General features: G+C 43.6%; 1 protein-coding gene across 1 annotated transcript; it reads right to left on the bottom strand.

The window, feature by feature from the left end:
* Positions 1-2,896: 2,896 nt before the first annotated feature.
* On the bottom strand, positions 2,897-15,532 carry CHEK1 (checkpoint kinase 1). Its single transcript, XM_048513370.1, has 13 exons — positions 15,381-15,532; positions 13,152-13,236; positions 12,639-12,862; positions 11,432-11,496; positions 11,284-11,353; positions 10,721-10,909; positions 8,962-9,066; positions 8,509-8,604; positions 7,108-7,216; positions 6,266-6,443; positions 5,479-5,610; positions 5,240-5,341; positions 2,897-4,247 (listed from the first exon to the last, which is right to left on the bottom strand). The coding sequence occupies exons 2-13, from the start codon at positions 13,214-13,216 to the stop codon at positions 4,152-4,154; spliced, it is 1,431 nt and encodes a 476-aa protein (XP_048369327.1). The 5' UTR covers positions 13,217-13,236; positions 15,381-15,532; the 3' UTR covers positions 2,897-4,151.
* Between the last annotated feature and the right edge of the window lie 269 nt (positions 15,533-15,801).

The raw sequence follows: 15,801 nt of genomic DNA, 5'->3' as shown, positions 1-15,801 counted from the left end.
TGAGGGGGGAAAGGATGATTTTTCATCCTTTAAAACCTACTGTAGCCCTTAACTTCAGGTTGACCCAGCAGAGCTGTTGATGCCGGCAGAATGGAAGTCATACAAGTAGCATAGGAGGGCTTTTCCCTAGTGAAAGCAGGTCAGGGCATGTTGTGCCTTCATCAGGGGCGAATCTAGGCAAACTGGAGCCCGGGGACAAAATCTGAGTTTGGTGCCCCCCCACCCCCACCCCAGGTATGGACGACCACCCTCCCCCACAACGACCAAACAATGATTTTTTGCACCAGCTCACAAAACACCTCCCACCACCAGCAAAACATACATGGCTTTCTCCCCACCAACTCTCTTTCTTAATTGTGTCCTCACACCAACCCTATGAGGTAGGTTGTTAGCCTCAGAAAGAGCTCCAAGCCAGTGCAAGTGGGAATTAACTTTTAAGCATGTAAATCTCTCACAAGTCACCCCCCATCTGAAGGTTTACCAAGCAAACGTCAGCATCATCTCTCACAAATCACCTCCTACCCCCCAGCAAAACAGGCATGGCTCTCTCCCCACCACTTTCCTAATTGTGTCCTCACACCAACCCTGTGAGGTAGGCTGCTAGCCTGAGAAACAGCTCCAAGCCAGTGCAAGTGGGAATTAACTTTTAAGCCCTTCGGGGATCGGGCGGTATACAAATTAAATAAATAAATAATAATAATAATAATAATAATAATAATAATAAGCATGTAAATCTCTCACAAGTCACCCCCCATCTGAAGGTTTACCAAGCAAGTCAGCATCATCTTCAGTGCTGCTGCTGCTGCTGGGCTCCCTGCTCAGCTTGCCTTTTCCTGTGCACAGCGCCCGGCTGCCAGGGAGAAGGCTTCTGAGCAATGCCACACTTAATTTAAGGCGAATAAGGCACACTGGGTTAGAGGGAGGGGAGGCGGAGCTCCCTAGTCCTGCTCCTGGGAGCCCAGTGGGACTTCTCCCCCGCCCCCTGGACACTCCAGGCCACCGTACAGAGTGGGCGGGGCTACGACAGGCACTGGGAGCAGTCTGCTGCTTCAATGCCTGCTTTCTAGGACTTGCTCAATCCCTCCCTGTGTCAGAGGATGTTTTGGCGCCCCCCACGTGACCTCAATCGATGCGCCCGGGGACAAGGGGTATCCCATGTCCCTAGGCAGGAACGCCAGTGGCCTTCATCCCGGACAGAGTCCATGAGGCAAAATACGCACTGCTCTCTTCTCTGCTCTCAGTCTCATTCCAGCTGCATGTGAGTTAGACAGTCATGTGAGTCAGATTAGGAGGACAGCCATCATAGCTGCTAACCTTACAAAACTGGAGGTCCTGGTATTTACCTTCTATTAACACATCAGTATATTGCTCACACTGAGTGACTGACTACACTGTGCATGAACTAGCAAAAGAATACTTACAGAGACATTTGGAATTGACACTTTACTAAGTTCACAAGAACTAGTTTTGACTTCTTTACTACTTGTAACAAACCACAAGACATGCAAAGCAATTAGCATAAGCTGTTATCTTGTTTTATTTTCGTCTTATGTTTCCTTAATCATTATTGTATGCAATATATATCCCTGACTGATTATGCTGCACTTTTCTCCAGCACTTGCAGAATATAAAATCCATAGAATGGTTTTTTAAAAAAAACCATGGCCTGTACCTTTACTTTTTTATTTTAATGAAAAATACTTCCTGGATTACCTTGAGACACAGCTGTGTTTTCTCCTCAACTCCTACGACTGGATGGTCTGAACCTCAGTAGTTGCAGTCTGTACCACTGTTTTGAAGAGCGTCTGCAGTCTCTGTTCGACAAATAATAAAGATCAGGGTAGAGACATCAGCTGACCAGCAGAAAAATGGCACTGTGTGGGCATTCAAAGCAGGTTGGAATGTCCATAACAACTAACCCAGACAGCATTACCATCTCATTCTGATGTTATTTTGATCTGCAGGCTTAGAGAGCTCAGAAGTACTGTGACAAGGAGGAGAGTCTTAGGGAGCAGGGTATGTTTAGTTTGGTGAAGAGAAGGTTAAGAGGTGACATGATGGCCATGTTTAGATATTTGAAGGGATGTCATGTTGGTGAGGGAGCAAGCTTGCTTTCTGCTGCTCCAGAGACTAGGACCAGGAGTAATGGGTTCAAGGTGAAGGAGAAGAGATTCCACCTAAACATCAAGAAAAACTTCCTGACAGTAAGGGCTGTTCGACAGTGGAATGCACTACCTCGGAGTGTGGTGGAGTCTTTCTTTGGAGGTTTTTAAAGAAAGGCTGGATAGCCATCTGTCAGCAGTGCTTTGATTATGTGTTCCTGCATTGCAGGGGGTTGGACTGGATGGCCCTTGGGGTCTCTTCAAACTCTATGATTCCATGACAACCATACCAATGTCTTATGTTCATCCTAAAAAGGACCAAATTTACAATATATCAGTCTCATATATAAAAGTTGATCAATGGTCTAAGCTGGATAACCAGCCTTACTTAAAATATAAGGGATCCTGTGATCAAAGCTTGCTGAGAATGGGAGGGATTAAATGCCACTAAATCCCCTTCTCATCTAAATGGGAAAAGCATTCAGCATATACGTTTCATACCTGATGGTATGATTTTGTAACAATTCCAGTTCCAGGTGGTGACCAAATATAATCATCATGCTGTCAAGACACCCAGGCACCTCTCCATTTATCATACGTAGAGGGAAGTGCTTCAACTCTCTCAGCCTAAAATGTGTCCCTCTACAAATTTTTCCACGTGTTGTCCGAACAATTACCCAATTTTGCAACAGAAAGACATTACCATGATCTTCCCCATTTGGATTCAAACTGTGTAGATTTCCAGCAACAGAGAGAACCAAAGCAGAATTCTGTGCAAAACAATCAGAGAGTCATTTCAAGTTGAAATATTCTTTATTATGTAACGTGTTTTCTTGCAGAGTTTTTTCACGACACGCAAATTTAAAAATTCACATTATTGTTCTTTAATATGATCTGCCAGAAGCATGGTTCCTGTCTCTTGGAGTGGAGGTATAAGGCATCACTAAAATGACCCTGGGGCATCTATTTGAAATACACCTGGAGCAAAGAAAAGACAATAATGGAATGGAGACCACTATTCTAGAGGCTAAATGGGTTCTGTCAGATTTTGGCGGGAAGGATGTGTGTGCCGCTGAATACTGATCTAAGAGTAGAAAATTTGACAAGGCCCTCTAACAATCATTGCAGTTCTGATTTATGTTCTTCTTAGGACCGAACTAGATAATGCAGCATCCCTGAGTCCATCACAGAGAGACAGCACCATTTCACAGCTATGTTTAATTAAAAAAAAAAACTCCTTAAAACACCGTGGGAGGCATGATCTTTCTAGAAACTGCAGCACAGGGGGGTGGGGTGGGGGCTGGTATTCCCCCAAACCCCAATATGGCATCTGGTGGTCCCCCAATATGGCATCAAAATGGAGGGGGGGGGGGACACAGAAAACAGTTCCTCGTTCCCCACTTCAAATGATGCAATTCCAAGCAGAATTAAGGACCCCACAGTGAAAAGCGATGCTTTGGGGGTTGCCATATTGACTAGCTTTGCGCCTTAGACTGAACCAATATGAAACTGAAGGACTAGAAGCATTGCTTCATTCAGATATCCACAAACTATTATAAACCAAACAATAGCTTAGGGATCTCATTCTACATTCCTAATATTTCATATACTAGTACCATCAAATTTACAAAAAGTGAACTTTTGTCGAAATTTTCAAAACATGAATGCCGCAGCTTGCTCCAGGCTTCAATTTGCATTGTTTTGTGATTGCAGCAGTTTGGAGATTGAAAGGAATACAAGTATTTGGGTCTTGAATGCGTTACAAAAATAATTCTAAGAACTTCACATAAGTTAAGGCACTGGCAGCTTTATCATGAGCACAGTCGGATTGAAATGCGGCAGCAAAACTTTGCCCCATTACAGTAGTCGGTGCGGTATTATATGCAGATTATTTCTATTCCTGTCACCACCAGTGAATGGCTTCACTTAACCAAGCAAACCATCGAACTCTTGAGTCCAGACTGTGGCAGGCATAACTGTCTCTCAGCAGAAGACACCAAGTCAGAGTGACAAGATCCAACACTGAGCAGCTTTCAACTTCAAACACAATCATGTGGTGGGAAGCCACAGCTTCTGCACGCTGACAACGTCACTCAGTTTCCCCTTGATCTTCAGGAAATGCCGCTTGAACTCCAAACCATCACCCTACACCGAAAAAAAAAATACAACACACGATCATTGAATTAATGGGGTGCATATGCTAGGCTGAGGAGATGGAACAATATTCCAAAAGCCTTTATCTCCCTGGGAGCCCCACCTTCAGGCTAGATACGATTAATGTGAGAAAGGCTCGACAGACTGTTTATCTGGAAATACATGATGGCGGTCAGCAGCCTGACATGTATTAGTTGGGGTTTCTATAAACTGGGAGGTCAACACAATCCCCATCTCTCAACTTACAGCTTTTCCATCAGGCCTATTAGACAGAGTTTCTATAAACTAGGATAAAGTAACTTTCAGGCTAATACAATTCACTTGCCCCACCCCCTCATACAGGTGTTCCACCAGGTGTATACTATTTTCCATGCCACCAGCTAACTGGTTTTCATTTGAGGTTCCCTCCCCTTGTTTTCATTACTGTTGCCTCCTATGGCCAAATGTTTTCCAGGTTGCCCCATACAATACCAGGAGAGCTGATTTTTTAAATGTGGTCATCTGCACCATTAGAAGACTCCAGGTTTATTAGATGCTCTATTGGGTTTTTAGATTTATATTATTTAAGGATGGAAAGTTTTCAAATTGCTGTATTTTACATTCGTTGTCAGCTGGCCTGAGCCCCACTGTGGCAGGGGTGGGCGGGATATAAATCGAACGAATAAATAATGTTTTTACAAAACACACTTCATCAGAAATTAGTTCAAATATCTTTCAGTTTTGTTTGCACTACTGAAGGTCTACCATAGCTTGGAACACTAGTACCATTCATGACTTCCGACATTAAGAATGATTAGCATCCACTGTTCCTCAGTTTGTAGGATGTCAAGATTACAAGAATGCTTTGGTCAGATCACGTTTTATACTGCACCACATCACAATGATGCTTTGCTTTGACTTCAGTATGTTGTTTTGACTTCAGAACATCTGCTATAGGAATTGAAACTTTCCTTAGAATTCAGGTTAATGTTAATTTCACTTACCTTTGACAGACGGAAATCCACAAGAATTTTGTCTTCCATTTCCACCAGATTTGCCTTGAAAATTAGTTTATTGTTTCTTCTATCCACGGTTGATATGGTGACCTAGCAAGGAAAAATAAATATTGCTTTAGAAGTAAGGGGAAAAAACACTGGTAAGCAAATGCAGAGGAGAACTGGCTGAAGGTCACTCCGCATAACTATCTCATGGCCAAAGGATGTCAATTTCAAAGTGTCTTTACCTGGTTCGTGCAAGCTTTCTTCCAGTTATAGCCCATCTTTTCACAAACCTCCTTCAAGACGCTATATGACTGAGGAGCATCCAGCTTCAGAAAGAAACGAGTCATTCTCTTCACCAAGCGTTGCCATGGGTTCTGCAAAGAAGAGCCAGATGCCATACAGTAATTAAAATGACAATAACGCTGGGAAAATTTGAAGGTGGCAGGAAGACCCAACATGAGACTGACTCTATAAAGGAAGCCACAGTTTGTAAGAGCAGAGTAAGACTGACAGCAATAGGATGATTTGGAGGACACCGATTCATTCATAGAGTTGCCCTGAGCCGGAAGCGACTTGATGGCACTTATACACATACTCATGCACGATTAAAACGAGTCTTCTCAAACAGAACTGTTTTAAAATGAAAGATTACATCAGGTTTTCATCAAAACTGTGTTTTGAAATGAAAAGTAGTGCAGGCAACAAGTTTGGTGATTAAATTAAACACAATTGTGGCAAAGAAGTGAAATAATGCATTTTCAATTCCCTTTAGCAATAATTTACAACTGGATTTTACCTTTCACACAGTAAAATCCAGTTGCAAAGTACACTGAAAGTGGATTACTCAGCCTATGTGAAAGTGTGGTAAATCCAAGCAACAACAAAAACCACTAGAATTGTGCTACTAGTCAGATGGCTACTAAGCATGTTCAAAGTAAATCCAGTCGAGCTCAGTAATGCTTGAGATGGAAGCCTCTGTCCCCGGCTTCTATGGAAAGCTAAAAGCAAACTGCAGCTGGTCAAGGCTACCTGTGAAGAACTTGGCGTGCCAAGCAATTGGCTGTTCACCAGCATGTGTTCAGGGCAGGCTGGCTGGGAGAAGCTGATCCCTTGCACTAGCTTGTCAATACCAGCTGGACTGCTATCCCACAAGGAAAGGCCAGTGCCCAGTTCTGGCTGGGAATTGGAACACGTCTTTCTTTCCTCACTGCAGTAATTTAAAAACACAAAGAGAGAAGGAATTATATAAACAGAACGTACCACAATGGAACATTTTCTAAGGCTACTGACTCAAAAGATCACTACTATATGGCTATTGCCACATTTCTATCCTTTCCTACCTCCAGTGGACAGTGTTTTTGCCAAGTATTTCACAGACGCCCTGTGGCATGTACTAGCACTGTTTAGGCTCTCCATCCAATAGCTTAGCATTATGGGAGAGATGAAGAGTACACAAGTCTAGCTAGGACCTAGGAGGCATCTGAACAACACATTATAAAATATTAACTGGATATTATAGAAGAAGAAGAAGAAGAGGAGGAGGAGGAGGAGGAGTTTGGATTTATATCCCCCTTTCTCTCCTGCAGGAGACTCAAAGGGGCTGACAATCTCCTTGTCCTTCCCCCCTCACAACAAACACCCTGTGAGGTAGGTGGGGCTGAGAGAGCTCCGAGAAGCTGTGACTAGCCCAAGGTCACCCAGCTGGCGTGTGTGGGAGTGCACAGGCTAATCTGAATTCCCCCAGATAAGCCTCCACAGCTCAAGCGGCAGAGCTGGGAATCAAACCTGGTTCCTCCAGATTAGATACACGAGCTCTTAACCTCCTACGCCACTGCTGCTCCTTAACCTCCTATAAGTCAACAAATTTTCACCTGTGTGCAGTTTTCACTGGTGAGAAGTCCATATCAGAACGAATGTGCTTAGAAAACCCTGCTGGAGAATCTGAAAGTCCCCCTGAAGAGACCCGAGGTCGCTTTATACCTGAAGAGCAAAAACCACAGTGATCAGTACTCAGAAATTACTTTTCATTCCTTCTGGTTCAGGGCCGAGCAATCAAATGCTCATTGTTTTTTGATGCTGGACAACAGGCAGCAACCTGCCTGATAATACCAAGGAGGTTCCAACTCTCTAGGGTTATGTGCAAGCTAATTTATGTCTCCCTTGCTACATGCCAGAAGGAGCTAAACACAAATCTTGTCATGTGACATCAAAACAGCTATGCACACTTCAGTAGTGATGGGACCAGTTCAGCATGCCAGAGGACCTGAAGGCAATGTATTCACACTCTGCCTCTTTCAGTTGTTTAGAGATAATATGTCTGTAAACACCAACTGCATAAAGAACCACTTTCTATATTGTCATTCAGAAGACTGCCACAAATCACTTGCTAGGAGGAAAAATCTCAACATGGGAAGGATTTACACTCTGACCTTCTCTCAAGCCAAAACTAAGAAAATCTTAAACATTAAAACAGATTAAGATACTAATTTCCAGATTCTTAAAGAAACAGGGTTGGATCCTGACTAAATTCTCCATCAGAGGAATGAACTTCCTGACCTCTCCTCTCCCACTGATCTCCAAAAAATGTTACTCCCAGGGGACAGGCTACCCTGAGGAATAACATCAGGGGGATGGTCTGCAGAAAGAACAGGAAATTGGTGGAAATAGCCAGCTGTAGTCTGGGTCCAACCTGCAATGCATTTCTTTCCATGGTATGTACTGAAGCAGAATAAGGAATCCATTAAACCAGGCGTCTTCAAACTATGGCCCTCCAGATGTTCATGGACTACAATTCCCATCAGCCCCTGACAGCATAGCCAAGTGGTAGGGCTCATGGGAATTGTAGTCTATGAACATCTGGAGGGCCATAGTTTGAAGACCCCTGCATTAAACTGTCTGCAGACCTGTCATTAATGGGTTTTTTTGAAAAAAAATACTGATATATACTGAAGCATGTTTTAAGGCTGACCTGCATAGCCCTAGGACCTGCATAGCCCATCATGCTGGCAGGGGATGATGGGAACTGTAGTCCATAACATCTGGAGGGCCACAAGTTTGACATCTGTGCCCTAGGTCAACCTGATGCCATCAGATCTCAGAAGCTAAGCAGGGTCAGCCCTGGTTAGTACTTGGATGGGCAACCTCCAAAGAATACCAGGGTCCTGATGCAGAGGCAGGCAATGGCCAACCACCTCTGGAATCTCCTGCCTTGAAAACCCTACTACAAGGTCACCAAAAGTCAGTTGCAACTTAAAAGGTTTTAAGGTACTCACCTTTCTTTAGAGGCTTTGTATACCATCTGTCTTTTTTAATATCTGCAATAGTAAGTCTTGATGTAGGGTTCTCAGTGAGTATTTTGAGAAGTAAAGCTGAAAAGAAAACAGCCTGGTCAAATGTGACTCACAATTTCTGAATTAGTTCAAGCAGCTTCCACAGCAAATCTGTCAACAAAATTAGAACCTCAAACTCGAGTAAATTTCTGTTTTGCCTCATGCCTACTAGTTATCTAAAGGTTTGTAAGAATAGACTCTTTGGTTCTCAATATCTGAAAAATAGGTTCTACAATCATAAACAATCATGTAGCATAATCCTTAGCATTTGTCTACTGCTTTAAGTGTTTGAAACACTTTACCTATATCATCACATAAGGAGAAATACTACTTCGCTCTCTTAGCACGTCAACCAAGCCCCTTAATAAGATTATTACAATTGGTCAAGTGAGTTACCCAAGGGCAATGAATCGATCTTCTTCCATGGTGAAATGTATATTTTCTTTTCTTTCCAATCACAGTATTCTTGACAGGCATCACTAGGCTGATCCCAAGGCAATTCTGCAAGACAGGAAGTCACAGTTCTTATTTTATTAAATTTATATCCTGCCCTATCCCCACAGGGCTCAGTTCTTGACAAACTTGTAAGCAGCCTGGGAGAAAAACCTATTTAGAATGCTGACTCTCTATCACAAGAGATTTTATCCTATCAGAAAGAGGTACTCCAGGGCTTATAAAAAAAGTCACTAACAACATTCATTGGTCCATGCTAGTGTAATCTTGTCAGCTGTCAGAAACTGAGCAGGATAAACCCTGATTAGCACTTGGATGGGAGACCACCAAGGAAACCCAGGGTTGCAACATAGAGAAAGTCAATGGCAAACTACCTACGAACTGCTCCTGCATGTAGGGGGAAACTGGGGAAAACTGCCAATTTATTCTGTATCCAATCTGCTGGCACTTAATACACACGGTGTCTGCTGCGCAGCAGGGTGAATGTCCATCGAAGCAAGATTTATTGCACAGATGTATTTCCCCCAGTCCCACTTTCAATTTCCATTCTCCCTGTACAAAGAGACACCACTTTAAGTGCGACTTCAGTTTTCTTTGCTGTCAGAGCAGGGAAGATTTGCCAATGGGCACAGCTTTTCCCTTCACCCACCACCAGCCCCTCTCACTCCTCTGCACACCTATCCCCTTCCCCCCTTTCAGATTAATTTTGTTATTTATTTATTATATTGATATAAACAGAGAATCACTGCAAAATAGCGGTCTTTTAGTGCATTTGAAAACTTCCAAATGGCAGACGAACCATTTCCTTCGCGCTTTCTCTTCTAGAGCAGTTACTGTTAATAATGGGTGGGTGGGAGGAAAGTCTGCAGGATGAATCCCGAATGGTCATCTAAACATTTAACTCCCTCTCCTCTCATGACAGCAACATCAGAAAGAATGTGTTTGTGGCGGGGAAGAGATCAGTTCTAAGACGTGGTCCCCTTCTTTAACAGAGTGTGATCAAGGGAACTGCTCTGCCTCTTTCTTTTAGGGGAGGTTATTTTTGGAAAGGCACCTCAATATCAATATAACTGTAGTCACAGGTATATCAATATAACTGCAATTAAAAAGGCTTCAACAAAGCCTTTTATCTTGCAACTACCGAGTGAGATGAGATCTGTGCCTTTAAGAGGGAGCTGATGGGTGGAGTAAAGAGAACCAGGAAAAGCAGAGGCCCACTGAGACTTCAGCAAGCATGCTGCAGAGCAAGCAGTGAATGCCCCCCCCAACATGAAAACAGAGAAATGTGAGGGGACCACAATACAGCCGCACTGCACAGCTAAGAACCCCAAGGCAAGGGTTCCAGACTTAATAGGCCACGTGTTAGACCTGGAAACCAACTGCACTGAACATCCCAGTCAGTGAGGAAAAGAAGTCTTTTGGTCCTCTGTAATAAGAAGCATTTATTGTCGTTGTGCACGCACAACGAAAATTACAAGCATTCCCCGGTGCACACTATTTCAGACCTCACCTCAAATTCCCCTCCCTCCAACCATACCCAGAGAATACGGTTTTGATAAGTTTTGAAATGTATAAAAATCCTGGATGCCCAACTGATAACACAAAAGTTGTATTGCTTACCTGAACTACTGTTAAGAAAATGTATTGTGTGGCTAGACGATTAAATCCATATTAGCAAAACTAAAAATTGAGCATCTCTTACCTCCTGCCAACATAGCAGTGAGCACTATTCCACATGACCAGACATCAACAGGTTCAGCATGAAAATCTTTTCTTTTAAGGACCTCTGGGGCGATATATGGGAGCGTGCCACACATCTTGTTCAACAGTCGCTCACGACCGTTGTATTTAAACACAGTTGCTAGACCAAAGTCAGAAATTTTGAGGTTATCTAAGCAAACAGAAGGAGAGAATGCACATGTCACACATCATTTTACTTTTCTCCAAGGGCAGCAAGATTCTATTGAAATAATCAGTCTAATAAACCTTAGAAATCCAGAGACAGCACAACTCCATGTGCAGGATACTGAGATCAAACACAGAAGAACTGTGACCATAATGCTTTGCTTGTAAGATATCAATCTGGTTGGTGACTGATGAAGACAGAAGGACAGACTGCATGGTCCTACATACAGGAAGGTTAAGTTCCTACATCTAAAATGTAAACCGAATTTAAATAAAACTCAAAGGTAAGCATATTGTTTCCTATTTTCTGCAACAATCACACAATTTCAGGCTATTCGTTTAGAATGGTTTTCCTCTTACCTCTTTCATCTAGCAAGAGATTCTCGGGCTTAATATCCCTGTGCGTTACTCCCATACTGTGGAGGTAGACCTTTAAAAGCAATACAAGCTATTAATTTCATGTTCTTCCAGGAACAAAAGTTTGAAAAACAAGCATAAAGAAACTTACCACACCAGCTATAAGTTGGTGGAAAAACTTTTGTGCATCTGGTTCAGGCATTCCTATATCTGGCTCTGTAAGAAAACACCTTATAAGGAAGAAGCTGAGAATTTTGGGTTTTTAACAGTTCTAATAGATAATGTATTAGAACATTCTAATTATTTGCCTCCAAACAGCTTTGGTTGTAGGCTCCAGAGCAACATGTGCGATAGCAAATATTTCAATTGGAATATCCAATTGTAATTTTTTAAACACTCAAAAGTAAAAGTACTTTGCTTTGGATGCACTTACATGCCTCTGAAATTATGCACAACAGCCAATTTCAGCTGCCCTTACATTTAGACAACGTTACATGTCACCTAAACGTCAATCTACATTATGTTATAGGTAATGGCTGATGGTATATGTAAGTGCTGTGCTTATTTGTTATCAGTATCTTCTGAAGTCAGACTAAAAACTGAAAGAAGAAATTGAAAGCACTAGTACAGGAATCTAAGAGAGAGAAAATTCTAGACAATCAGTTTGACAAGGAACAGTGAATTTGCATCAAGAGATTTTCTTTTAGGATAAACTGAAACAATTTTGATTTGTTTTTCTTCAGCTTAATAGAGGAGCAACTCAATTAAGGCCAAAGAATCCAATATTCCTTCACTCCTCAGGTGGCTTCAAATACTACATAGCTGTCTTCCAGGTGAGGGGCTGCTGTGACTGGCCACTGGCCAATTTGACCCTCTGTTGGAATTAAGTGCCCTTGGGATGGTAAATCTACTAATGCAGCCCAACACCACCTCCAGACCTTGCTCTGGATTGGGCCTTTAGAGCTACAGAGGATCTGGATTTGAATTCTCACTACATTAGCAGTGGCGTAGGAGCAGCAGTGGCGTAGGAGGTTAAGAGCTCGTGTATCTAATCCGGAGGAACCGGGTTTGATTCTCCGTTCTGCCTCCTGAGCTGTGGAAGCTTATCTGGGGAATTCAGATTGGCCTGTACACTCCCACACACGCCAGCTGGGTGACCTTGGGCTAGTCACAGCTTCTCGGAGCTCTCCCAGCCCCACCCACCTCACAGGGTGTTTGTTGTGTGGGGGGAAGGGCAAGGAGATTGTAAGCCCCTTTGAGTCTCCTACAGGAGAGAAAGGGGGGATATAAATCCAAACTCTTCTTCTTCTTCTTCTACATTACAAGTATGACCTTGAAGCCCACAAAGCATTCTGTACCTATTCGGTCAAAGAGTTCTCCTCCGCTGCAGTACTCCAAGAAGAGATACTGGATAGTGCCTTCTCGCCGATGCCCATAGAATTTTACAATGTTCTCATGATTTAACATTTTGTTAACACAAATTTCCTTCTTAATCTGATCTGGGCACTCCGCTGCACGTTTCATGTCAACAATTTTCACTGCAACTGCTTCTTCGGTGCGTCTGTTCACAGCTAGCTGAACTCTACAGATGGAATAAAAAGCATGATTACAAAGAGAAAGACAGGATACGTTATTCATTTCTTCTACAGCTACAGATTAGCCTCAACTCTGACCACTACCCATAGTCCATCCTTTATCCTTTCACACTGAAAACTGATTCCATAATCTGAAGTCAATTTCTTCAACATTTCAAAAGTTCTTTTAAAATGAATTAACTGTACCAAAATTTTATAGTTCTCCTAATTCTGCAGTCACACAAGCACTTTCTACTTCTGCAAGCCACACATTTGTAGTTTTGTGAGTATACTCACTCTCCGTAGGCCCCTTCTCCAAGGGTCTGCACTAGGTCCCAGTCTTCCACAAAGGGCACTGCCATGCTGACGTACACCACATACACTACCCAAATAAAAGAAACAGTGGATTAATCAGACAGAAGTCATGGTTCAATCCTTCCACCCACTAGCAACACATCCATTCTGTCAGGATTAAATTTCAGCACATTAACTCTCATCCATCCCAAAACTGCCTCCAAGCCAGTTCATGTAGTCTCATCCATCCCAAAACTGCCTCCAAGCCAGTTCATGGTTTCTACAGTTTCTTTGTTATCTTCTGGAACAGCAAGGTAGAGCTGTGAACCACCTACATACTGGTGGCAACTCAGCAGGTTCATAATAGATCTTGACAGGTATGGTGAGTAAGTCAGAAGTTTGTGAGACCCCACAGGACAGGGCCAAAAGGTTCAACAGCCATCTTCCAGTACTACCTCTGAAATGTATCTTCCAGGTAAGACTGAAACCAATGTTGGATGATGCCTCCCAAACCCATCCCCAACAGTTTAATTCTGACTTATAGGAATTTATATTTTCATCAGTTAAATTTGTGTCCAGAAGCATCTCAGAAACCAACATGATTTTGGAGTATAAGCTTTGAAGAATAAAAACTCCCTTTATCAGGTACTCCAAAAGCTCATATGCAAAAATCTTGTCAGTCTCTAAGGTGCTACTGGACTTGAATCTGGCTGTTCTACTGCTGACCAATATGGATACCCTCTGAAAATACTTTCCGTGGGATCATGCTGGCATTTAATATACTGTTTAATTTAAACTAGCTTCTTCGGCCTGAAACCATGTGAATGTTATGACTTGTCCTAGACCCTTCAAACACTTTACATCAGAGATCCAATTAGACAACAGCATGTACATATAATTGCATAATTTCCTAGCTCAGACCCATTATACATGCCTCTTAGGCCAGAATATCCAAGGTCTACTCACTTCAGAATCTGCTGATCTGTAACCCTGCTTCATAGCCTACGCCTTGCAGGAGAGAACTTTAAAAGATGCACTACAGCATCTTTACCAGAGATAACTTTTCTGGCACCTTTGCTACCCAGGGTGGCTGAGGCAAATGGAGATGTCCTGAACTCAAAGATGCTCACTGTGACTTGTGACGTTTATGAATTAAAGATATTCCACAGTACCGTTTATGGAACAAAAAAAAATGTTCAGAATTTCACGTTTAACCGAGTTCTTCCACTGTTTGTTCTTCAGATGGTGCTCACTATATATCACTCTGCAGACTACATTTTTCTTCTTCTTGCTATACCGACAAGTGAGCATGCAATGCAAGCATATATTGGGGGGGAGGGGGGGAAATGATTGGAGGGAACACAGTAGCCCCATACCACATAGGCATGAAGTCTGTGCACGTACAAACGAAAACTATCGCCTCCATCCCATGATTAGGAATGCTTTTCCTAATCACAGGAAGGGAGCAGGGGCAAGCAGCAAAGTTGGATGCTTGCTCTCTTCTAACCCCCTCTAGGTATACTGATACAAGGTCTGCTCAGGGCAATATCCTGTTTGCAAAGGATCCCCCAAACAAGAAACATTGTAAAAGACCATTACCATCAGCAAGACACAAACAACTCATTGTTCTCGACAACAACTACATGGGGAATTAATTCAACAAGAGCTACTTTTTCCAAACACAGTAAGTGTTGAACTGCAGTACCTTAAATATGTACAGGGCAAGGGATGCGGACCCGGAGGTGGAATTAGAAACCTTACCTGAAAATCTCCATTTAAAAATCCACCTGAGGCATGGGGTAAATTAAAGTTAGCAACCAAGCATGCCAACTCGCCGCCCCCCTACCCACCCCCCGCATGCTTTGGCCTTCAAAGCGTCTCAGGGTGGCGGGACAGGGGAGGAATCCCCCATAAATTGAACTGACCATTCTCCCGCTTGCATTCTGTGCATGGGGGTCATCCCATGCAAACGTTTTTCCGGGGGGAGAGCTTAAAGGCAGCCCAAGTCTGGCTCAGCTGCTCGCATTTGCCGCCCCGTTCTCCCGTTTGCATCCTTTGCGCAGCCCAAGCCTGACCCAGGTTTCCATCCTGCAAACGGGAGAATGGGGCGGAAAATGCTGGGCCAGACTTGGGCTGCCTTTAAACTCCCTCTCCCCAAAGAAAAGTTTGCCAGGCCCCAATGAACCCGCATGGCGTCCCCTTCCCTGCACGAAACCCGCGCGCGTTTCTCACCCGCCCTGCGGCTGCCAGCCCCGCGGATCTTCAGCACGCGGCGCCTCCCGCGGAGAGACACCAGCCGCCGCGGCAACGACCACCGAGCCCGGCCCGAAGGAGAAGCCGCCTCTTCTGAATTCCGGCGCCAGACCCGCCCCCGGCCCGCCTCCGCCGCGGCCTCGCCCCTTGGCCGGCCCGGCATCATGGCGCGCGGGCCGGAAAGTCTCTCAGACGCCGCCCTCAGCCCGGAGAAGCCGCCAAGGACCTAGACATCTTTTTATGGGCGTTGCGCCAACAAGCTCCCTTTATAAAAAGGGGAAAACGAGTTCTTTTAAAACGAATGCGACTCGTTATAAATATGCTGTGTGGAATCACTCTGGCTCCTTCTGCACATGCAGAACATGCACTTTCCATCCGCTTGCAAGTGGATTCTGCAAAG

The sequence above is a fragment of the Sphaerodactylus townsendi genome, linkage group LG12 (assembly GCF_021028975.2).
Source record: "Sphaerodactylus townsendi isolate TG3544 linkage group LG12, MPM_Stown_v2.3, whole genome shotgun sequence".
Classification (NCBI taxonomy): Eukaryota; Metazoa; Chordata; class Lepidosauria; order Squamata; family Sphaerodactylidae; genus Sphaerodactylus; species Sphaerodactylus townsendi.
The sequence above is the reverse complement of the archived record's forward strand: the minus strand, read 5'-3'. Positions and strand labels throughout refer to the sequence as shown.